Source organism: Suncus etruscus, chromosome 9 (assembly GCF_024139225.1).
Source record: "Suncus etruscus isolate mSunEtr1 chromosome 9, mSunEtr1.pri.cur, whole genome shotgun sequence".
In the NCBI taxonomy this organism is placed as follows: domain Eukaryota; kingdom Metazoa; phylum Chordata; class Mammalia; order Eulipotyphla; family Soricidae; genus Suncus; species Suncus etruscus.
In genome coordinates this window covers 25,815,447-25,840,459 of record NC_064856.1, presented here as the reverse complement: position 1 = coordinate 25,840,459, position 25,013 = coordinate 25,815,447, and the positions used below count along the sequence as shown (strand labels likewise).

Below are 25,013 nucleotides of genomic sequence, written 5' to 3'. Positions count from 1 at the left end.
TTCCAGTCCCCTTTTCTTCCTGTCCTACAGTTGGTCCCCTAATTTTATACTAAGGCAACCCCCATTTATAAGCTGTGGCCCCCTTGAAGATGGTGGAGGATGGTGGGGGCCCCATGAGAACAATGAGAAACAGTGTTCTAGATGAGAACTTCAACCACTTACACTGGGACCCCACTGCCCAGGAAATGAGGAGCCCCGCTATGTAGATATATAAACATGTCAGACACTCTGATACTCTTGGTTTCTGTGGGTTTTGATTTTTGTTTTTTGGGTGTATTTTGTTTTTGTTTTTGTTTTAGGCCATACTTGGTGGCTGTGATCAGGGCTTACTCCCTACTGCAATCAGAAATTACTCTTCAAGGGCTCAGGTGAACTTGACCATGTGGGATATTGGGGATTGAACCCAAGTCGCATGTAAAGCAAGTGCCTTACCCCCTGTACTCTACTTGCTCCAGCCCCATAAAAATATCTTTTTACACCAACTTTTCAAAGTTCTACAACCACAGATAAGATGGGATTGTGAGCTTGGGAGCCGTGGTTTAAGACATGAGATCTCAGTTGAGCATTTTCAGGGCTCAGAGGAACACTGAGGCAGTTCATAATGTCCCCATACCTCAGTGCTGGATAAACCAAGAATTTGGGCTCAGGAAGGCCAAGTCTGCCTAAGGGTCTATGGCTTGATCTAAACAACCAATAGCACTCTGGCAGTTTCTTTTTTTTTTTTTTTTTTTTTTTTTTTGTGGTTTTTGGGTCACGCCCGGCAGTGCTCAGGGGTTATTCCTGGCTCCATGCTCAGAAATTGCTCCTGGCAGGCACAGGGGACCATATGGGACGCTGGGATTCGAACCGATGACCTTCTGCATGAAAGGCAAACGCCTTACCTCCATGCTATCTCTCCAGCCCCACTCTGGCAGTTTCAAAAAGCCTCTGAGGGACATTTAGATTTGACTTTAAATGAAAATGTCTAGACCAGGGGTTGGTTGGTTGGTTGGACAGTTTCTTTCTTTTCTTTTTTCTTTTTCTTTCTTCTTTCCTTTCTTTCTCTCTCTTCTTTCTTTCTTTCTTTCTTTCTTTCTCTCTTCTTTCTTTCTTTCTCTCTCTTCTTTCTTTCTCTCTTTTCTTTCTTTTTTCTTTTTTCTTTCTTTCTCTTTCTTTCTTTCTTTCTTTCTTTCTTTCTTTCTTTCTTTCTTTCTCTCTCTCTCTCTCTCTTCCTTCCTTCCTTCCTTCCTTCCTTCCTTCTTTCTTTCTTTTTCTTTTTCTTTTTTCTTTTTTTTTTGTTTTTTTGTGTCACACCCGGCGGTGCTCAGGGGTTACTCCTGGCTGTCTGCTCAGAAATAGCTCCTGGCAGGCACAGGGGACCATATGGGACACCGGGATTTGAACCAACCACCTTTGGTCCTGGATCGGCTGCTTGCAAGGCAAACGCCGCTGTGCTATTTCTCCCGGACCCTCTTTCTTTTCTTTTCTTTTCTTTTCTTTCTTTCTTTCTTTCTTTCTTTCTTTCTTTCTTTCTTTCTTTCTTTCTTTCTTTCTTTCTTTCTTTCTTTCTTTCTTTCTTTCTTTCTTTCTTTCTCTCTTTCTCTCCTCTTTCTCTCTCTTCTCTCTCTTTCTTTCTCTCTCTTTCTTTCTCTCTTTATTTCTTTCTTTCTTTCTCTCTCTTTCTCTTTCTCCTTCCTTCCTTCCTTCCTTCCTTCCTTCCTTCCTTCCTTCCTTCCTTCCTTCCTTCCTTCCTTCCTTCCTTCCTTCCTTCCTTCCTTCCTTCCTTCCTTCCTTCCTTCCTTCCTTCCTTCCTTCCTTTCTTTTTTTGCGCTATACCTGCCAGTGCTCAGGGCTTACTCCTGGATCTGCACTCAGAAATAACTCCATGGGGCCGGAGAGATAGCATGGAGGTAAGGCATTTGCCTTTCATGCAGGAGGTCATCGGTTCGAATCCCGGCGCCCCATATGGTCCACTGTGCCTGCCAGGAGCAATTTCTGAGCCTGGAGCCAGGAATAACCCCTGAGCACTGCAGGGTGTGATCCAAAAACCACAAAAAAAAAAAAAAAAGAAAAAAAAAAAAGAAATAACTCCTGAGAATGCTTGGTACAATTTATGGTGCCAGGGATCAAATCCAGGTTAGCTGTGTGTAAGGCAAGCACCCTACCTGCTGCACTATCTCTCTGGCTCCATAATCAATATTTCTTAGACCTTTTTCATTTGCATTTCCCTTTTTTTGTTGTTGTTTTGTTGTTTTTGTTTTTGGGTCACACTCAGCAGCACTCAGGGGTTACTCTTGGCTTTATGCTCAAAAATCACTCCTGGCAGACTAGGGGGACCATATGGGATGCCGAATTCGAATCACCATCCTTCTGCATGCAAGGCAAACACCTTACCTCCATGCTATCTCTCCGGCCCCACAATCTCCTTTTAATCTGAGAAATGCAGTCAAGAGAAGCACTACCAGAAACACCTTGGATTCACAGAGTGGTTGACTTTGATTTATTTGTTTGTTTTTGGGCCACACCTGGCAGAGGTCAGGGGTTCTTCCTAGCTCTGCCCTCAGAATCACCCCTGGCAAACTCGAGAGACCATAGGCGATGCCAGGGATCGAACCCGGTTCAGCCATGTGCAAAACAAATGCCCTGCCCATTGTGGTATGGCACTGGCCCCTTTGATTTAATGTTTGATCACCAGGCACCGGGAAACATTTTCCAGTTGTCACATTTTTCATGATGCTCACAATTTTAATATGCAGCCCCATGTGTTTAAGAATCCAGGTGTTAGGAGCTGGAGCAGTAGCACAAGCGGTGGAGTGTTTGCCTTGCATGCGTTAATCTAGGATGGACCTCAGTTTGATCCCATAGTGCCCCATATGGTCCCCTAAGCCATGAGCAATTTCTGAGCTCATAGCCAAGAGTAACCCCTGAGCATCATCGGGTATGGCTCAAAAACTAAAATAAAGAAAGGAAGGAAGGAAGGAAGGAAGGAAGGAAGGAAGGAAGGAAGGAAGGAGGGAGGGAGGGAGGGAGGGAGGGAGGGAGGGAGGGAGGGAGGGAGGGAGGGAGGGAGGGAGGGAGGGAAGGAAAAAAGGAAGGAAGGAAGGAAGGAAGGAAGGAAGGAAGGAAGGAAGGAAGGAAGGAAGGAAGGAAGGAAGGAAGGAAGGAAGGAAGAAAGAAAGAAAGAAAGAAAGAAAGAAAGAAAGAAAGAAAGAAAGAAAGAAAGAAAGAAAGAAAGAAAGAAAGAAAGAAAGAAAGAAAGAAAGAAAGAAAGAAAGAAAGAAAGAAGAAAGAAAGAAAAGAATCCAGGTGTTAAACCACTCCAAAGATCATGAGTAGTGTGAGTAGGAGGGAGTAGTGAGGAGGGAGTAGAGAGGAGGAGGAGGTAGAGGAGGAGGAGGAGGAAGAGGGATGAAGGAAGAGGAGGAGGAGGAGGACAAAAATGAAAAGAAAAGGGCCCGGAGAGATAGCACAGCTGTGTTTGCCTTGCAAGCAGCCAATCCAGGACCAAAGGTGGTTGGTTCAAATCCCGGTGTCCCATATGGTCCCCCGTGCCTGCCAGGAGCTATTTCTGAGCAGACAGCCAGGAGTAACCCTTGAGCATCACCGGGTGTGGCCCAAAATCCAAAAAGAAAAAAAAAGAAAAGGAAAAGAAAAAGAAAACAAAACAAACAAACAAAAAAAAAAAAACGAAAAGAAAGAATCACTAGTGCAGATGGCCTTGCACAAGGCCAACCTCGGATGGACCTGGGTTCAATCTCCAGCATCCCATATGGTCCCTTGAGCCTGCCAGGAGTGATTTCTGAGCACAGAGCCAGGAGTAACCCCTGAGTGCTGCTGGATATGGCTCGAAAACCTAAAAACAAAGTGTAGACCCATCTAGCAACCACACTGATTTCTCTGGAAAGTTCTTATACCCATCTGCAGCTTTTTTTCTCTTCACAGTCAACAAACATACTGCCACTTTTTACAAGAAGCCCTTCTGATGGGGCTGGAGAGATAGCATGGAGGTAAGGTGTTTGCCTTTTATGCAGAAGGATGGTGGTTCGAATCCTGGCATTCTATATGGTCCCCCGTGCCTGCCAGGGGCGATTTCTAAGCATAGAGCCAGGAGTAACCCCTGAGCACTGCTGGGTGTGACCCAAAAAAAAAAAAAAAAAAAAGAAGAAGCCCTTCTGGGGCCAGAGAGATAGCATGGAGGTAAGGTGTTTGCCTTTAGAAGGTCGGTGGCATCCCATATGGTCCCCTGTGCCTGCCAGGGGTGATTTCTGAGCATAGAGCCAGAAGTAACCCCTGAGCACCAGGTGTGACCAAAACAAACAAACAAGAAGTCCTTCTTTCTGTTCGCTAATGCTACTGTGAGTCCACTTTTTTTTTTTTTTTGGCAGGCTTGGGGGACTATATGGAATGCATGGGATTGAACCAGGCCTGTCCCGGGTTGGCTCCATGCAAGGCAAATGCCCTGCCGCTGTGCTATTTCTCCAGCCCCTGTGAGCCTGCTTTTAACACCTACCTTGACATACTGACACCTTATAATATGTCTGAGTGAGAGATAAACCAACATCCTCACTAGATTGTAAATTCCTTGGGGGCAAGGATAACAGTGGGCCTGTTGCTCCCAGTCTCCCAGGGCCTCCTCGAATAGGAGCTTGTGGATGGGATGAATAAACCACCTGGGGGTCCGGAGAGATAGTACAGGAGGTAGGATAATCAACTTGCCAGCAGCCAACCTGGTTTGATTCCTGGAAACTCACAGGGTCCCTTGAGCACCACAAGGGGGCGTGCCTGAGCACAGAGTCAGGAGTAACCTCTGAGTACTGCTGGGTGTGGCCCAACCTCACCACAAAATATCGGGGTGCTTTTAACATTAACATGAGCAGGTTCTTCTCTCAGATCTACATGCAAATATCTGAGGTGTCTGCACTGAAGAAATCTTGGGGACTGTCACAGGCAGCCAGGGTAAAGAAAGCATCCAGTGACCCCAAAAGCCTCATCAGATGAAGCTCAGACATAAGTCCCTCCTCAAGTAGTCCTAGCAACAGAGACCACGCTGAGGCCTATGTGTGCTGAAGTCAGGGAAACAGATAAAGAACAAGGCAGACCAATCTCTCATTGTTCAGCTGATCCAGAAACCAAGGCCCAAAAAGCCAAAACAATAAAATCAAAATGGGAAGTCTGGGGGCAGAGAAACAGTTCAGTGGGTACAACACTAGCCTTGCACGCAGTCTATCTGGGTTTGATCCTCAGCATTCGATATGGTCCCCTGAGCATGGCCAGGATTAATTCCTGAATGCAAAACCAGGAGTAACTCTTGAACATCGCAGGGTATGACCAAATACCAAAAATCAATAACAAGATACAAAGTCTGAAATCTGTATTTCTGGCATCCGGCATACAGTGAACACTCTATAAATGCTCGTGGCATTGATGATCAAGACGCAGAAAGCACCCAAACACTGCGTTTATGGGACCGGGACCAGTTTTTGCTCTTTTCTCTCATCCCCACTGCCCAGACATTGTTATAAGTATACAAGAATCTGGAAAGGGAAAGTGTAGGGACAGTGAGGGTCAGAGCCCCCACCTCCAGAAGGACATGTTCAGCCCCAATTCCCTAGAAACTGTGAAGTGAAGAGGTTAAAGCTGGGAGGAGGCCATGCCCATAGCTCACCTTCGCACTGGTGATGACTCCATAGAGGGAGAACTCCTTCCTCAGTTTCTTATCATCAATAGAGTCATCCAGGTTCTTAACATAGAGGTTTACACCCTGGAAGGAAAGAGTTGCATGATAGGGGCAGCATGGGCCATGGTGGGGCCACCAGAAGCCCTGTTCTCCCACCTTCCTGTTTCCAGGCACAGGCTGCACCCTGATGCTACTGTGTGCCCATTACCAGGAAGCTGCAGAGCCCTACTTCACCTCCCCACCACCTAGGGCAGGACTGTGAAGATAGGGTCATTCTAGACTCTCTGCACTGACCCCTTCCCATAGAAGCAATGGCATCCCAACCCCCAAGCTCCCCTCACCTGGTACCGGTTCAGTCGATCCTGCTTCAACTGCTCAAATCTGAGCTTGAGCTCATTCTGCCTCTCCAGCCACTTCTGGGCCCGGCCCACGTACAGCAGCTTCCCATTCATCTCCTTCCCATTTATGCCTGTCACCGCCTGCACATCGGGAGCATGTGCTCAGCATGGGATCTGTGGCAAGTCCCTCGGCCTGGTTAGGCCTGGATTTGGGCATAGTTAGGCTAATCATCTTTAGAAAAATATGGCACAAGATGGCAGAGTAAACTGCAGTTTGAAACACTTGACTTTGGTTCTGTTTCAAAAGTGAAGTGGAGGGCCCGGAGAGATAGCACAGCGGCGTTTGCCTTGCAAGCAGCCGATCCAAAACCAAAGGTGGTTGGTTCGAATCCCAGTGTCCCATATGTTCCCCCGTGCCTGCCAGGAGCTATTTCTGAGCAGACAGCCAGGAGTAACCCCTGAGCACCGCCGGGTGTGGCCCAAAAAAAACAAAACAAAACAAAAAATTCAATTAAGAAGTGCAGTTGAGGGGCCGGGTAGGTGGCGCTGGAGGTAAGGTGTCTGCCTTGCAAGCGCTAGCCAAGGAAGGACCGAGGTTCGATCCCCCGGCGTCCCATATGGTCCCCCAAAGCCAGGGGCGATTTCTGAGCACATAGCCAGGAGTAACCCCTGAGCGTCAAACGGGTGTGGCCCAAAAACCAAAAAAAAAAAAAAAAAAAAAAAAAAAAGAAGTGCAGTTGATGGGCCTGAGTGATAGCACAGCAATAGGGCATTTGCCCTGCTTGTTGCCGACCTGGGACCGACCCAGGTTTGATCCCCGGCATCCCATATGGTCCTCCGAGCCTGCCAGAAGCGATTTCTGAGCGTAGAGCCAGAAGTAACCCCTGAGGGGCCGGTGAGGTGGCGCTAGAGGTAAGGTGCCTGCCTTGCAAGCGCTAGCCAAGGAAGGACCACAGTTCGATCCCCCTCCCCTGGAGTCCCATATGGTCCCCCCAAGCCAGGGGCAATTTCTGAGTGCTTAGCCAGGAGTAACCCCTGAGCATCAAATGGGTGTGGCCTGAAAAAAAAAAAGGAAGGAGGAAACTGCACTCTCCAAGCAAGTGAAAGCAGAGATTAACAGATGGGAATATATTAAGCTGAGAAGCTTCTGCACCTCAAAGGAAATAGTGCCCAGGATACAAGAGCCACCCACTGAGTGGGAGAAACTATTCACCCAATACCCATCAGATAAAAGGCTAATCTCCAAAATATACAAGGCACTGACAGAACTTCACAAGAAAAAAACATCTAATCCCATCAAAAAATGGGGAGAAGAAATGAACACTTTGACAAAGAAGAAATACAAATGGCCAAAAGACACGTGAAAAAATGTTCCACATCACTAATCATCAGGGAGATGCAAATCAAAACAACGATGAGATACCACCTCACACCACAGAGAATGGCACACATCACAAAGAATGAGAATAAACAGTGTTGGCGGGGATGTGGAGAGAAAGGAACTCTTATCCACTGCTGGTGGGAATGCCGTCTAGTTCAACCTTTATGGAAAGCAATATGGAGATGCCTCCAAAAACTGGAAATCGAGCTCCCATACAATCCAGCTATACCACTCCTAGGAATATACCCTAGGAACACAAAAATATAATATAAAAACCCCTTCCTTACACATATATTCATTGCAGCATTATTTACCATAGCAAGACTCTGGAAACAACCAAGATGCCCTTCAACAGACGAATGGCTAAGGAAACTGTGGTACATATACACAATGGAATATTATGCAGCCGTCAGGAGAGATGAAGCCATGAAATTTTCCTATACATGGATGTACACGGAATCTATTATGCTGAGTGAAATAAGTCAGAGAAGAGAGAGAGAGAAATGCAGAATGGTCTCACTCATCTATGGGTTTTAAGAAAAATGAAAGACATTCTTGCAATAATAATTTTCAGACAAAAGAGAAAAGAGCTAGAAGTTCCAGCTCACCTCAGGAAGCTCACCACAAAGAGTGATGAGTTTAGTTAAAGAAATAACTACATTTTGAACTGTCCTAATAATGAGAATGTATGAGGGAAATGGAAAGCCTGTTTAGAGTACAGGCAGGGGTCGGGTGGGGAGGAGGGAGACTTGGGACATTGGTGATGGGAATGTTGCACTGGTGATGGGTGGTGTTCTTTACATAACTGAAACCCAAACACAATCATGTATGTAATCAAGGTGTTTAAATAAAATATAAAAAAAAAGAATTTTTATATCTAAGCACTGGTGACTGTGGATCACATTTAGATTATTGTAGGTAATTGAGAAAACCAGATTAGAATTAAAATGTAAACTTTTGAATATTAAAGGTTACTGGAACTATCTTAAAAAAAAAAAAAGGAAGTAACCCCTGAGCACCACTGTGTACAGCCCAAAAACAACAAAAACAAAACAAAATAAAACAGAATGAAAAACAAAATAAGTGCAGTTAAAATGTGCCAGACTTGCCATGATTAGCCATTTAGAGTCTGTCTGTGCACAGTATGTGAACAAAGCATTGCACATAAATAATCACGAGTCCTAGAGAAGAGCCAGCGGCCTGATGGAGGACCTGCTTTGCAAGCATCTGATCTGTGAGTTCAACTCCTAGGGTCCCCACAAATTCACAGCACAATTCTTGACACTACATGTAAGGTGAACCTAACTAAAACCCCAACTTCCTCTTCCCAGTAATCTCTTCCTTTGATATGTAAAAGCCCACCTTGATTACAGGACCTTCCCCCACCCTGGTGGATTTGGTTCTGGAGAATAAAGAGAGCAGTTCTGGCTGTTTGCTGGCAAAGGCAGCACATGGCAGAGAGAGGCCATGAAGAGCAGACTGACTTCAATCCTAACTGCCTGTGTACTATTTCTCTGCCACCATTCTGCTTCATTAGACCCATCCACCTAAGGAGTTAGAAAAATGGTACCTGAGATGATCTCACCACTCGTGGATATTTTTACATTGCAACCACAGACTATTTGCAATTGCGCCCTAGCCAGGTGTATTGTGGCCACCACAACAAAAGCACCACAGCCACGTGTGTGCATGAGCACTGCATCAAATGTGTGAGCATGGAGCCTGACAACATCCCTGGAAGCACCACAGCACAGTACTGCAGCAGCAACAATCACAGGAAGAGGACAGGGACAGTACTCAGGTGCAATGAGCCCCTGGCCTACCCTAGATGCTGCATCAGTGACAGAAATAATAAAACAGAATCTCTTACAAGCCCTGATACAGGGGCAAAGGACCTTCCTGATGGCATGAGAATCAAAGCTTAGAACAGGTACTAAATCAGGGCTGCTCAATCTTGGAGCAGAGAAAACCAGGGAAGTCACCCTCTAATGACCTTCGAGATACTATCCAGCCCAATCCAGAGTTTCATTAACTTTTTTCATTCATGGCCACTTTATGCCCAAGAAATGCAACCTTAGGGATCATTGCCAAGGACCCCTAATATTCATGATGTGGCTGATATTGAAGTCATTTTGGTCATTTCACATTCATAAACATTTACAGTGGCCAATTTTTTTTTTTTTGTGACTGCTACAATCAGTTCTGCAACCTCCTCATGGGATCAACACTCACAGATCAAACAGCTGGGAGCTAAACAACAGAAGAGGGGCCAGAGAGATAGCTCTGTGATAGGGCATTTGCCTTGCATGCAGCCGACCTGGTATGGACCTGATTCGATTTCTGGCATCCTCTATGCCAGGAGCAATTTCTGAGTGCAGGGCCAGAGTAACCCCTGAGCATCGCCAGGCGTCGCCCCAAAACTGATCAGTTAATAATAAAGAAACTGTTTTAAAAGGAAAAACAACGGGGGCCGGGCGGTGGCGCTGGAGGTAAGGTGCCTGCCTTGCCTGCACTAGCCTAGGACGGACCGCGGTTCGATCCCCCGGTGTCCCATATGGTCCCCCAAGAAGCCAGGAGCAACTTCTGAGCGCATAGCCAGGAGTAACCCCTGAGCGTCACAGGGTGTGGCCCAAAAACCAAAAAAAAAAAAAAAAAAAAAAGGAAAAACAACAACAACAACAACAACAACAAACAGAAGAATGTACCATAAAGTCTGTGCGGCTGCTTTAGGCCACAATGGGGCAGTGATAAAACTGTTAAGCTCACATTTCTTTTTTTTTTTTTCTTTAGGACATTGTCAAACACTCCTCCAAACAAGACAGAGCACTTCCACTTGATGTTTGGGAAATTTGGTCCCCTGGTTAAAATAACCTCTAGCTTCGAGCTGGTGTGCAATGTTATTAATAATGAATTAATAAATTAATATGCCATTTTTCATAAACCCAAAATTTTGTTCTTAGTACAAATTCACAGATGACATTTTATACAAAGTCAAGACTTTCTAAGTAGTCATACTTTCTTTGATCCGAGAATTATTCTTTTTTTTTAATTATCTTTATTTAAATACCGTGATTACAAACATGATTATAGTTGTATGATTACACTCATGTAAAGAACACCCCCCTTCACCAGTGCAACATTCCCACCACCAATTTCCCAGATCTCCATCCTCCCCACCCCCCTACACCTGTACTCGAAGCTCACATTTCTTAGCCCCTTCGGCCTGCGATGGCAGGCACAAGCTCCTGTTGGTTTCTAAATCCATGGCAAGTCTAGATGGACATGGACTCTAAGATTTCAAAGAATTGATGACTCACAGATCAGAGTGAAAGAGCTCAGGTTTGGGGAGGAGAAGCACACTCAGTAATGCTCAGGACTTACTCCTGGTTCTGTGCTCAGGAATTACACCTGGTGGAGTTCAGAGGACATATGGGATGCTGGGAATCAAACCCGGGTAACCCACAAATGCCCTACCCACTGTACAATAGCTACAAAATCTCAGGGTTTTGTTGTTGTTGTTGTTGTTGTTGTTGTTTTTGAAGGGGGACACTTGGAAATGCTCAGCAATCACTTCTGGCAAGCTTGGGGAACCAAATGGGATGCCAGGAATCGAACCTAGGTCAAACACCCTACCTACTGTGATATCTCTCTAGCCAAAGCTCAGGGTTTTGGTTTACTTTGTTTGATTTGTTTTTGGTTTGGGCACACCCAGCAGAATTCAGTAGTTACTTTTCGCTCTGTGCTCAAAAATTGCTTCTGGGATGCTTGGGATCGAACAGAGGTTGGCTGTGTGCAAGGCAAATGCCCTAACACTGTGCTATCGCTCTGGCCCCAAAAGCTCAGTTTTTATACTTGAATACACACTAGAGCAACACTGTCTTTTTTTTTATTTTTGGTTTTGGTTTTGGTTTTTGGGTCACACCCAGCAGTGCTCAGGGGTTACTCCTGGCTCTAGGCTCAGAAATCATCCCTGGCAGGCACAGGGGACCATATGGGATGCAGGGATTCGAACCACTATCTTTCTGCATGAAAGGCAAACGCCTTACCTCCATGCTATCTCTGGCCCGGCAACACTGTCTTAAATGGAATAAAATTTGTCATTAAAATGGTATGTTTGGGGGCCCAGAGATATAGCACAGTGGCGTTTGCCTTGCAGGCAGCCAATCCAGGACCAAAGGTGGTTGGTTCGAATCCCGGTGTCCCAGATGGTCCCCCATGCCTGTCAGGAGCTATTTCTGAGCAGACAGCCAGGAGTAACCCCTGAGCAACGCTGGGTGTGGCCCAAAACCCAAAAAAAAAAAAAAAAAATGGTATGTTTGGAGAGAGAGCTCAAGGGGTTAAGTATATACTTTGCAGGAGGTCTGGATCCAATCCAGCACCGAATGGTTTCCCCAAGCACTGAGCCTGGAGAAACCAATAAGCATCACTGGGTGTGAAGCAAAATCCAAATAAATAAAATTATAAAAGATACTGTTTCGGTGACTAGGGAAATAGTGCAAAGGACTGAGTGATCACTTGCTTTTTGCGATGCCCAGATTCAATCCTTCACACTGCAGAGTCCCGTAAGTACCACCAGCAGAAACTACCAAGCACTGCTGAGCATAGTCCCCTCAAAACACAAAACAAAACAACAAGAGATAATACAGTAAGGAGGGCACATGCTTTGCATGTAGCTAACCCAGTTCAATCCCTTGAATTGCTTGTGGTGCCCCCCAAAACCAAGAATAATTCCCCAAATGCAGGGTCATTAAAACCCCCTGTGCACAGCTGGGTGTGGCCCTCCCAAAAAAAGCAAAAAAAAAAAAAAATCTCTGTGTTTTGGGGCTGGAGTGATAGTATAGTGGATAGGGTTTTTGTCTTGCATGCAGTTGACTTGGATTCAGTTCTATTTAGTCATCCAAGTACTGCCCGAAATGAGTTCTGAACATTTCTGTGTGCCTTCCCCACAAAAAAGTGAGGATTTGGAGAGATAGTTCAGTGGTAGGAAACTTGTCCGGCATAAAACCAATCTGGGCATCCTATATGGTCCCCAAGCCTACTAGGAGTAATTTATAAGTACAAAGCCAGGAGTAATTCCTGAGCACCACCAAATGTGGCATAAATAAATAAATAAATAAATAAATAAATAAATAAATAAATAAATAAATAAATAAAGGGGCTGGCGAGGTGGCGCTGGAGGTAAGGCGTCTGCCTTGCAAGCACTAGCCAAGGATCAGGACCGCGGTTCGATCCCCCAACGTCCCATATGGTCCCCCCAAGCCAGGGGCAATTTCTGAGCGCTTAGTCAGGAGTAACCCCTGAGCATCAAACGGGTGTAGCCCGAAAAAAAAAAAAAATAGGGGCCGGAGAGATAGCACGGAGGTAAGGCGTTTGCCTCTCATGCAGAAGATCAGTGGTTCAAATCCCGGCATCCCATATGGTCCCCCATGCCGGCCAGGAGCAATTTCTGAGCATGGAGCCAGGAGTATCCCCTGAGCACTGCCGAGTGTGACCCAAAAACCACTAAATAAATAAATAAATAAATAATAAAATAGGGGCCGGGCGGTGGCGCTAGAGGTAAGGTGCCTGCCTTGCCTGCGCTAGCCTTGGATGGACTGCGGTTCGATCCCCCAGTGTCCCATATGGTCCCCCAAGCCAGGAGCAACTTCTGAGCACATAGCCAGGAGTAACCCCTGAGCATCACCGGGTGTGGCCCAAAAACCAAAATAAATAAATAAATAAATAAACAAACAAACAAATAAATAAATAATAAAATAAAACATGAGTATATGCTTGTGTCTCTGGCATATGTCTATGGCCAGCACTGGGCTAAAGTGAATGGGGCAATAGTACAGCGGTTGAGCAGTTTCCTTGCATGTGGCTGACCCAATTTCATTCCTTGGCACTCCATATAGTTACCCCAATTCCTGCCAGAAGTGAACTCTGAGAAAAGAGCCAGGAGTACAGGAGTAAGTATGGGAATAAGACCCCTGAGTACAAGGCCAGGAGAGTAAGCCCTGAGCACAGCCATAGCACAGTGGCTCTAAAAAACCAAAATATACAGGGGGGGGGGGGAGGGAGAGAGAGAAAGAAAGGGAAAGGGAGAGAGAAAGAGAGAGAGAATCAAAGGGTTTTTGACATCATCTTTGCAGTAGCCTTGGCAAGGAAAATCTTGGCTCCATCTTCAAGAAAAGGGTAGTGGTGTCGCAAAAGGCCCTGCTCCCTCCCATATGGCTAGAGTCAAGGACAAGACTCTGCTCTCACCACAGCAGCTAAAGCACCCTGCTCCTGAACTCTATCCTTCCAAGTCTGTCACCTCCTCCAGGAAACAGTGTATGGGGGCACCTCTTACCTTCTGAGCTTCCTCATGCTTCTCAAAGTTGACAAAGCCAAAGCCTCGGGAATGGCCACTGCTGTCTCTCATCACCTTCACACTCAGCATCTTCCCTGGAAAGAACGTATGGGCCAAAAGGAGTTTTCAAGCAACCAGTGGATCCCTCCTCTCCCACCAGACTGCAACAGTTAAAAAGTCATTCCACCTCGTGGGGTGGGGAGTACACTCACCAAATGGGGAGAAGAGTTTCTGCAGGCCACTCTCATCCAAGTCAACATGCAGGTTTTTCACATAGATGTTGGTGAACTCCTTAGCCTGTGTGCCCATCTCCATTTCCCGCTCCCGGCGGGACTTGAACTGGCCCACAAAGCTGTGGACACAGCGACAGAATAAGGCAGCACCCATCAACCCTACGAGGCACTTTGGGCCACCTGCCTCCAAGCCTTTGTAGCCCTCACATAGGGTAGGGGATTCTCTGCAGATGGAATTTGTGTCCCAACACAGACTTCTGGGGAAAAGAAATGATGCCTAGGGTTGGGGACAAGCTGTGCATGTTTGATCCCAGACACTGTGTGGTCCCTCCAAGAACCTCCAGCAACAACTCTGGACAACAACTCATTGAGCTGCGAGTAGTGTTGGGCACTGCTGGCTATGGGACAATAGATCCAAAATAAATAAGACAAGAGTTCCTCATGGTGGATTCCCTGCATATGCTAGGAAGCAAAGTCCAGGAGATAAAAATCTGAACTCAGAGGGAGAGAAGAGAGAGGTCACACAGATTAAAGTTGGAATCTATGCTCTGTGGCTACTGAGCTGTGTGACCTGTGCCAGTTACTTTAACTCCTTGTACTTTTAGGTAAAAGTTTGGATAAAGGTACATAATAGGGTATTGCTTATTAATAGAGCATATGCTATTAATAGGCAATCTGGGGGAGCAGTGGGGACAGACAGGACTAAAATCACTCAACATAAATTCACTTAAATGTTGTGATTCAGAGATAACAGAGATGAGGGCTGGAAGGATCAGCCTACAATATGAAGCTTATCACAAAAAGTGGTGAGTGCAGTTAGAGAAATAACTCCACTAACAACTATCATGACAATGGTAGTGAATGAGAAATAGATTGCCTCTCTTGAAGACAGGTAGGGGGTGGGGAAGGAGGGAGATGGGAGGCACTGATGGTGGGAAGGTTGCAATGGTAAAGGGGGTGTACTTATTTTTTTAAATATGGAATGCTTCATGAATTTGCATGTCAACCTTGCACAGAAGCCATGCTAAGCTTCTCTGAATTGTTCCAATTTTAGTATATATGCTGCCGAAGTGAGAATGGGGGTGTACTTTTTATGACTGAAACCCAACTACAAACATGTTTGTAATCATGGTGCTTAAATAAAGGTATTATAAAAAAATTTTATGAAAAAAAAAGAATACTTCACTAATATCTAGAATATTATGCTAGGACAGATGTATTGCTTATCTTGTTTGAATTGATGACTTAGAAGATGTTCAAAATAAACATGAGTTATAAAAACAATAATAAAATAAAATAAAAGTTGTGATTCCAGGACCGAAAAGATAGTACTGCAGTAAAGGTTCAAACTGGGTTAGATCCCTGGCAACACATATGGTCTCTTGAGCACCACCAGAAGTGATCCCTGAGCACAGAGCCAGGAGTAAGTCCTGAGTATTGCTGGGTTTGACACCTTCCCCCCCCCCTCAAAAAAAAAAAAAAAAAGGTTATGATTCCAGGAGCCAGAGAGATAGGTCTTTGCTTGCCTTTCATGCCACTGACCTGGTTTTGATCCCTGGTACCACATAGAACCCTGAGCACAGTACCACAAAGGGCTGGATGGAACTAAAGCATGTGGGAGCCCTGGACTCAATCCTCAGCACAGGCTTCTTCTGAGAAGCCTGAACAAAATGACCTCAGCAGTTTATGTCCTGGCTCACAGCCTGCTCCCACCCCAGCTTAAAGCAGGGGGCAAGCCAATTGAGAGGGAATCAAAACTCTGGGAGGGAACCCCTGAAACTGATTCTCATTCTTCATTTTGCCTCTCTATGAAGTGAGGATGGAGGCCTCACTCTACAATGGGAAGCAAGAAACAGCGAGGCATGAGTCTGTTTTTCTTTTCTCCAAACAGCACAAGAAATAAACAGTTTCAAGAGTAAATCCCAGGGGTCAGAGAGAATAGTGAGTAGGATGCTTGCCCTGCACACAGACAATCTAGGTTCCACCCCCAGTACCCTGTAGAGTTTCTCAAGCTCTCAAGGAGTGATTCCTGAGCATAGAGCCAGGAGTAAACCCTGAGCACTGCCAGGTTTAGCTCTCCCCTCAAATTTTTTTTGGGGGGGCCACAACCGGTGATGCTCGGGGACCACTCCTGGCTCTGCATTCAGAAATTGCTCCTGGTTTGTGGGACCATAAGGGACACCAGGGGATCGAACCTGGGTCCATCCTGGATCAGCCGCGTGCAAGGCAAAAGCCCTACCACTGGGGCCTGAGCCCCTTAAATTTTTTTTATTTTATTTTTTTTTTTTGTGGTTTTTGGGTCACACCCGGCAGTGCTCAGGGGTTATTCCTGGCTCCAGGCTCAGAAATTGCTCCTGGCAGGCACGGGAGGACCATATATGGGACGCCGGGATTCGAACCGATGACCTCCTGCATGAGAGGCAAACGCCTTACCTCCATGCTATCTCTCCGGCCCCACCTTTAAATTTTTTTTTTAAAAATTAAAAGAGAACTTGGGGCCAGAGAGATAGCATGGAGGTAGTGTGTTTGCCTTGCACGCAGAAGGATGGTGGTTCGAATCCTGCCATCCCATATGATTCCCCTGAGCCTGCCAGGAGCGATTTCTGAGTGTAGAGTCAGGAGTAATCCCTGAGCGCTGCTGGGTGTGACCCAAAAACCAAAAAAGTAAAATAAAATAAAAGAGAACCAAGCCTAGGCTACTGGGAAACAGCAACATCACAGGATTCCCCAAGCAACCAGCCCTGAGCTGTTCCAGCCATAACAACCAAGTCAGCCCTTCTCTGCTGCTAGCTCTGTACTCTAATAGGCCTCCTCAACTTCACTTTTACTTGAGGAAAAGGGGTCCATAGACGAGGCTCCTCCCAGGCCGCTACCCCTCAGCAACTCAGAGCTCACACTTTGTGGTCGTTCAGTAGCATCCCGTTCATGGTGCTGATCGCACGCTTAGCTGCTTCCTGGGTCTCGAAGTGGACAAAGCCGAAGCCTTTGGAGCCATGATTGTCACACACCACCTAGGCCACAGGAAAAAGCACTGGAGGGTACCCCAGAGGCTCAAAGGAAAGAGGACAAATATGGGGCACCAGGAATTGAACTTGGATGGGCTGTGTGCAAGGCAATTGCCCTATCTACCAAATTATTGTTCTAGCCTCCTGTACAGAACTTTTTTTTAATTTTTCTTTTACTTTTAAGTTTATTGGCCACCCCCAGTAATGTTTAGGGCCTCTTCCTGGATTTGCATTCAGGAATTACTCCTGGCAGGGCTTGGTGACCATATGGGATGCTGGGGATCAAACCTGACTTGGCTGTGTGTAAGGCAAATGCCCTACCTACTGCGCTATCACTCGAGCCTACCCCCATAGCTTTTAATGATCTAATTCCTAAGGCAATGATTTAGATATTTTTTCTTAGCGACCATAATTACAGTGTTAATGTTTTCAGAATGGACTGTTGTTACCGCACACTCAATACCTGAGTCAGTGTCCCTCTGGCTGGAGGTGCCCTCCAATTAGCAAACTCAGCTCTGCAGGCTGAGTCCCAGGGTCTGACAGCACTGGCCAGTACTTATTCTGTTTCTTTAGACTTCATGTATGAGAGGGAACATTCGGTGCTTGTTCTTCTCTTGTGACTCATTTTGCTCAATGTGATACTCTTCAGCTCTAGCCAAGTTGCAGCAAACTACAAGCTTTTACCTTTTCTTTTTTTTTTTTTTTTTTTTTTTTTGGTTTTTGGGCCACACCCGGTAACGCTCAGGGGTTACTCCTGGCTATGCGCTCAGAAGTCGCTCCTGGCTTGGGGGACCATATGGGACGCCAGGGGATCGAACCGCGGTCCGTCTCCTAGGATAGCGCAGGTAAGGCAGGCACCTTACCTCCAGCGCCACCACCCGGCCCCCAGCTTTTACCTTTTCTTATAGCTGAGTGCATAAGGATATAATCCAAACTTCCATTCCTGCATCATGTCTCCATGTCTCCAACAAATTAGAAAGATTCCCAAACATCCAAGACAAGGAGATAAGGTAAACAAATTACAGGATATTCAAACCAATCTCTGGCATGTGTAAAGAATATAATAGATTGTATGGCCTACAGTTATACCTTAGGAGACAGGAATGTGGTCAGTGGTAAAGTGTTTGCTTTACATGTATGAGAATTCATTTCCCAGTACTGTCAAAAAATAATTATATCTCTGACATATCACTTATAACTTATAGATAACTTAAGAAGGATATACAGATGCTATATCTTATAGCATATTTCATTGTGCAATTTTTTTTGTTTGTTTGTGGCAGCGCTAAGGGGTTACTCCTGGCTCTGTGCTCAGAAATCGCTTCTGGCAGGCTCAGGGGACTAAATAGAATGCCAGGACTAGAACCACTCTCTGTCCTGGGTCGGCTACATGCAAGGCAAATGCCCTACCGCTGTACTATCTCTCAGGCCCCTCATTGTGTAATGTTTATGCTTTAGCTGTAAAGATACACTGTGTATCTTTGTAATTTCACAATATTAAGTGGAAGAAAAATTTCAAAAAAGCAAATTCAAATGGGACAAAGTTGAATATGGCCTACAAAACATGATTACTTTGTGGGATGAGGACCAAGAGGGACACAGCCTTCTTGTCATTTGATTTGTTTACTCTGTCCCAATTCATAGCTTGTTTATATTTGGGGATAGGGGATCAGACTGTGTGGATTAGCTAGATAGGGGTCAGTTGTGTTCAAGGCTATCACCTTGCTTGCTGTGCTACCTCTCTCCAGCCCAAGTTCGTTTTGATTTTTTTTTAAAGAAGATCCACAAATATCCTATATGCAGTTTATATGTATTCTGAATCACTGAGGCAGAGCTGGAGGAAGGAAAGATCTCAGTTGATGTCTGTTCCCTAAGGTTGAACTTGCACTACAATCACCAGCATCACTGGAAACAACCCCATTGCTGTCACCATCCAGCTCAGCTAAGTGGCATTTTCTACTATATACCCCAAACATATACACACAATCTCTCAATCCAGCTTTCATTGCTCATTGGGATGCTTTTCTTGCAATGTAACAGCAACCCCCTTTTCCCTAGGGACAGAGCCTGCTTCTAAATCTATACCGCAACTTCACCCCATCCCACTCCACTTTTGACTCAAGCCTCAGCCTTTCACACATATTTGTCATGCTGAGTCAGTCCCCTGTGCCCAGCACCTTTCAAGGACTTCATATACATCATTATATTTGTCCAAAATTCTTCCAATAAGATATTTTGTTTTGTTGTGTTTGGGAGCCACACCCAGCAATGCTCAGGGCTTACTCCTGGTTCTGCACTCAAGGATCACTCCTGGTGGGGCTCAAGGAGCCATAGGGAATGTCAGGGATCAAATTCAGGTCAACCCCATGTAAATCAAGTACTCTATCCACTGTATAAGTGCTCTGACCCCTACAGGAGGATTTTTAGTATCAACTGCCCTAGCAAACTCAGGGATATGGGGCCACTCATGGTGATGCTCAGCCTGAGTCTGATCATTGGTTCAGGCCCCAGAGCCACATCCAGCAGTGTGCAAGGAAGCAGTACAATGCCAGGCATCAGACACAGGACCTTGACATATATGGCATTTGCTTGTCCACTTGAGTGCTTGCCTGTTCCCTCAGAAATTTTCTTTCTTCCTTTGCCTTCCCCCTTTCTTTCTCACACCTGGTGTTGCTCAGAGCTTATTCCTGGCCTTGTGGTCAGGGATCAGTGACAGCAGTACTCAGAGGACCACATGTGCTACTAGGATTGAACCATGTGCAAAGCAAACACCCACTGTATTATATCATTCTGGCCTTACCTCTTGGGCATTCCTGCAATACCTGTGGAGCATTCTGGTTGCCCCACTAGGGAAAATGGTAACAAATGACTGAGGTGAGGTCAGACTGTGCTTCTACATCTGAGAAGCTTAAACCTTCCTTTCAAAAGCTAATCATGTTGGGAAGATGACCTAGTGAAATAAGTGTACAATAATGCCAAACCTTTTAGAGGAAACCAGACTATAAAGAAGTTAAACTCAGGGAACAGGGGCCAGAGATAGTACAGTGGGCAGGGCACTTGCTTTGAATGCAGACAACCCAGATTAAATCCTTGGCATCCCATATGATTGCCTGACCACTGCCAGGAAAGATTCCTGAACAGAGTCAGGAGTAGCCCCTGAGCATTTGTATTTAGGCCACAAGTGTGGCTAAAAAAAAAAAAACAAAACAAAAACTAATAGTGCGAAGAAGCAGAAGAGGCAGGTCTAGAACTCAGGTCATCTGGTGCTAAGTCAGAGGCCATTACAGAGACCCCTCAGCAGCTGCTGTACCTCCTCATGCCACTGTACCCCTGAATCCTAGGTTTTGCCCCTCCCCCAGAGCTGCATGTGACAGGAAGGACAAGATACGTTAGCACACAGCAGCATGTACAAAAGGGGACAAAGTGGCCATAAATATTGTACAGTGAGTAGGTCAGTTGCACACAACCTATCTGGATTTAATCCCTGGCACCCCATGTTTTCCCCTGAGCCCCATCAGTAGTGATCTTTGAGCACTGCCAGGTGTAGCCAAAAAAAAAAAAAAAAAAATGGGCCCGGAGAGATAGCACAGCGGTGTTTGCCTTGCAAGCAGCCTATCCAGGACCAAAGGTGGTTGGTTCGAATCCCGGTGTCCCATATGGTCCCCCGTGCCTGCCAGGAGCTATTTCTGAGCAGATAGCCAGGAGTAACCCCAGAGCAACGCTGGGTGTGGCCCAAAAACAAAAAAAAAGGGGGGGGGGAGAGGAGCAGAGAAGGAAGAAGGGAGAAAGAAAGGGGAAAAAAGGAAAGGGAAAGAGAAGGAAGAAAAAAAGGAAAAGTAGGAAGAATAGTAAGAAAAGCAGCAGAAATAGCAGTAGTCAAGACAAGGTGCCATCATACCCCCTACCCTATGCCAGGTGGGAACTAAATGCCATCTGTAAAAGTGGAGCACAACCAAAACACCCAGATTGAAACTTGATGCTCAGGACCAAGCGACCAGTGAACTTGCTCCTTGGGAGCCTCAAAACCAAGGCTAATGACCAGAACCCCTCTGAAGGGTCAGCATAGCCACCTGCCCAGGAAAAGCTAACTTCACATCCTCTGGTTTCATGTCTCATTCTAGGTCCGGGAATATAATGGCAACCAAGGACAAGACCAGTCCCCCTTCTGAATTCACCTTCTAGTAAAAGGAAGATACAGCTGCCGAGGCTACCATGGCACCAGGAGACTTTCCTGCACTCACCCATGTGTCCTCTCAGTTCAACTCTCTCTAAATATGTTCTAGGGACTGGCTTTGGCCAAGAAAAGGCAAAGGAAGCCGGTGAAGTTGAACAAAGCTTAGGGCCTAGTGAGCTTCCTCTGGCACGGCTGTGAGAAGAGACTGAGTGAGCCTGCTGGAGGATGGCAGGGCAGAAAGACCAACTTGCCAACACCCACTCCTGAAGGTAGAGCATTTAGAGCTCAGCAGGCAGAGGAAAGAGCCCAGCCAAGACTAGAGGAGCAGCCCAGCTGAATTCTGCACTGTGCACTGCAACACTAGGAGAGGAAAAAAGGATTTTTTCTGACAATTGCTAAATTTTACATGGTATCGGAGCAGGGAAGTAATGGGTACAGAGGTAACTGCTAGTTCTATGGAAACTAGAGTAACCATCAACCAAGTACTAGGCAGAGTTGGGTCCTAACTCAAAAGAACTTTGGAAACAGTAAAGCAAGGGCATTGCCTGCCATACTTCTGTCATTCAGCTGACTGAATTCCCATCTTACCCACCTTACAGGAGAGAATGTTCCCAAAGGTGGAGAAGGTGTCATACAAAGCTTTGCTATCAATGGAGTCCTCCAGATTCTTGATGAAGATGTTGCCCACGCCTGACTTGCGGAGCCTTGGGTCTCTCTGGGACCACATAATGCGGATGGGTTGACCTTTGATCACCTCGAAGTTCATTGTGTCCAATGCCCGCTCCGCTGGGACCAGAGGAGGGGAGAATAAAACATGTTAATGGGATCTTCTTTCAGAGCAGGAATGATAATACAGCAGGTAGGGTGATTGCCTTGCACATAGTCAATCCAGATTCAATCCCCATCACTCCATATGGTTCTCTGAGCCCTCCAGGAGGACCATATGAGGTTAGCACAGACTTAGAAGTAAGCCCTGAGTACCACTAGGGTTTTGGCCCAAAAATCAAAATGAAGGGGGCATGGCAGGGTCTTCTTTCTTTCCTGGCCTCAAGGTAGGGAGAAGAGGAAGAATTAAATTGCATGCATACACACACGCACACACACACACACACAAACACACACACACATCCTTAAGTGGGTCTAAGAGGGTGAAGGCCCAAAAATCAAAATGAAGGGGGCATGGCAGGGTCTTCTTTCTTTCCTGGGCCTCAAGGTAGCAGAAGAGGAAGAATTAAATTGCATGCATACTCACACGCACACACATACACATGCATGCGCGCGCACGCGCACACACACACACACACACACACACACACACACACACACACACACACACCCTTGAGTGGGCCTAGCCCAAAAATCAAAATGAAGGGGGCATGGCAGGGTCTTCTTTCTTTCCTGGGCCTCAAGGTAGGAAAAGAGGAAGAATTAAATTGCATGCATACACACCTGCACACACACACACACATGCGCACACACACACACACACACACCCTTGAGTGTGTCTAAGAGGTTGAAGGCTCAAGAGAGATATCTAGAAATACTTAGGGCCAGAGTGATAGTACAGAGGGTAGGGTCCTTGCCTTGTATCAGACCAACCTGGGTTTGATATCCAGCATCCCATATGGTTCCCGAGCTTGTGAGGAATGATCCCTGAGCTCAAAGCTAGGAGTAACCCTTGAGAATTGCTGGGTGTAAGAAAAAAAAAGCAGTGGGTGTGGCACCTCTCCTGTCTTCCTGTAGTTTACATTTAATGCTCCCCATAAACACAGAAACATGGAATTTCTGTGTCCAATTTACAGAAAGGAAAACCGAGGCTCTGAAAGAGGAAATTTCAGTGGCAGAGTCAGGTCTGTGACTTTGCCAGTCCACTAAGAAACAAAGACAGTCATACAGTAAGGGTTGCAGCTGCATGAGGGAATTAAATCTCAGATTTCATGCCAAGCAGAATATATTTGGGGTATGCCCATGTACTGTGCTGAGCCCACTTCTTTATTTGCCAAGTGGGCTGGTGATACTCTCCACTTTTCCACACCTAACAAAGGGAGAGAGTACTCTCTATGGCAGGGGTCAGACAGGAATAGAGGGGAGTTGGAGAAAACCTAGGGATGCAGTTTTCAAGAACCCAGGCTTTACTACCTGGTCCTGCTGTGAACACCCAGGGGCAAACTGGGCAAACTTCCCTCTAGAGCCCAGATTCTCCAGCTAAGGAAGTCTGGCACCCATGTTCCAGCCTGTAGGGAGATAGGTAGCAGAGATTTGGGGCTGGTAAAGCAAGTGGGAGACTTACTGGAATTCAGCTTCACCAGCTGAAACCGGAAACAGGCACATCAGGGTGCCAATCCCTCAATGAGGCAACATTGCCAGGGGAGGCTATAGTATTCTTTTTAGGAGTTCGGGAGGGAGCAGTCTTTGAGGGGTTATTTCTGACGTCTTGGGCCTAAACAGTTAACCATCATTCTCTGGTTCCCACTTACTGGACGCTTACAACATATCAAGTGATAGAGGAGCTAAACAAGATTCTCTTTGCCTCTTTGCCTTCTATGCCACTGGGTCCAGGCCTGGGCCCCGTTGCGCTCCCTTAAAGACAGAGCTCCAGCAAACCCCCCCCCCCCCCATGCTGTCGATCTGTTCCCTCCATCCCCACTTCCAGTGGGCAAGCGCTCACCAATAGCCTGAGGATCCGGTTGGGGAACCGCGACTGGAAGAAGTTTTTCAGTGGCCTCAGGAAGGGGGGTGGAAGTTGGCTCTCGAAGACACCCGGTGCCTACCTCCCTTTCTGCTGCGGTGAGCAGGGCGGGACTCTCTTCCTGGCATTCCCACTCACCCCATCACCTGGATGAGCTTCTGATCAGGTACTCTGAGTTCCTCCTCCCCAGCCCTCCTTCACTAGTGTCAGGCAAGTGAAGCTCAGAGCGGCTGAGTAACTTGCTCCAAGTCACACAGCTGTGGCCCTAGGTTCAAACCCCTGAGCGGGGAAGCCCTAGGCTCTTTTCATCGACCAGCCTCCATCTATGTCCTCCAGAGATGGAGGATCTGTAAAACACCCATGACTAGCTCATATGACACATTGCTAGCTCTTGTTTTAGGAGCAGGGCCCCTTCCAAAGCCCTGCCAAACTGGGCCTCAGTTTCCCTAGTTGCAGAATGCAGCAACGGGAGCAAAAAAGCGCGGAGTGCAGGGACCTCCCGCGCGCCCTTCCCTGGGACTCACCGTCGGCCGGCTGCTGGAAGTTGATGTAGGCATAGCCCAGCGAGCGGCGGGTGGTCACGTCGCGGCACACGCGGATGGACAGGATGGGCCCTGCAGGCGAGAACTTCTCGAAGAGCATGGACTCGTTCACATCTGGGTGCAGGTCGCCCACGTAGAGCGAGGCGAGCGGGTAGCTGGAGCTGGGGCTGCTGGAGCTCACAGCACCGGAGCTGGGCGGCGGGGCCTCCGCCTGGGCCCCCGCGTGCGCTGCCCCGGGAGCCTGAGCCATGCTGGCTGGGTGGCTGCGCCGGCGCGCTCTCCCCTCCAGCCGGGCCCAGCGCGGCCCTTTGGGCTTTAGGGCCTCGGCCGCTCCGCACCTGGGACCCCCCTCAGCTCTGTAGGAGCCTCAGGTGGTGGCGCTTCCTACTGCTAGGTAAGGAGCTGCCAGGCGCAGGGCTAGAGACTGGGCTGCCAACGCGCTCCTCGGGAGGAGGGCGTATTCTTGCCCCTTAAGATGGGGACAGAAGGGACACAGAGAGCACAGCGGGTAGGGCGTTTGCTTTGCACGCAGCCGATCCCGGTTTAGATTCCATGTGGTACCCACCCACCCCAAGCCCGCCAGGAATGATTCCAGAGTGCTGAGCAGGAGTAAGCCCTAAGCACTGCCGGGTGTGGCCCGAACAGAACACACAAAACCAAACCC

At 46.9% G+C, this 25,013-nt stretch overlaps 1 protein-coding gene and 1 non-coding gene across 2 annotated transcripts in view; both read right to left on the bottom strand.

The window, feature by feature from the left end:
* PABPC1L (poly(A) binding protein cytoplasmic 1 like) overlaps positions 1-24,599 on the bottom strand; it is a 31,414-nt gene extending 6,815 nt beyond the window's left edge. The window contains exons 1-7 of the mRNA XM_049780532.1: positions 24,332-24,599; positions 21,711-21,904; positions 16,835-16,950; positions 13,919-14,058; positions 13,707-13,801; positions 5,998-6,135; positions 5,645-5,740 (exon numbers count right to left, since the gene is read on the bottom strand). Coding sequence (XP_049636489.1) covers positions 5,645-5,740; positions 5,998-6,135; positions 13,707-13,801; positions 13,919-14,058; positions 16,835-16,950; positions 21,711-21,904; positions 24,332-24,599 — 1,047 coding nt within the window. The remainder of the gene's footprint in view (positions 1-5,644; positions 5,741-5,997; positions 6,136-13,706; positions 13,802-13,918; positions 14,059-16,834; positions 16,951-21,710; positions 21,905-24,331) is intronic.
* Positions 14,911-15,017, bottom strand: LOC126019936 (U6 spliceosomal RNA). The gene has a single exon (XR_007499539.1). It is a non-coding gene; the product is annotated as a U6 spliceosomal RNA (small nuclear RNA).
* Positions 24,600-25,013: the final 414 nt, after the last annotated feature.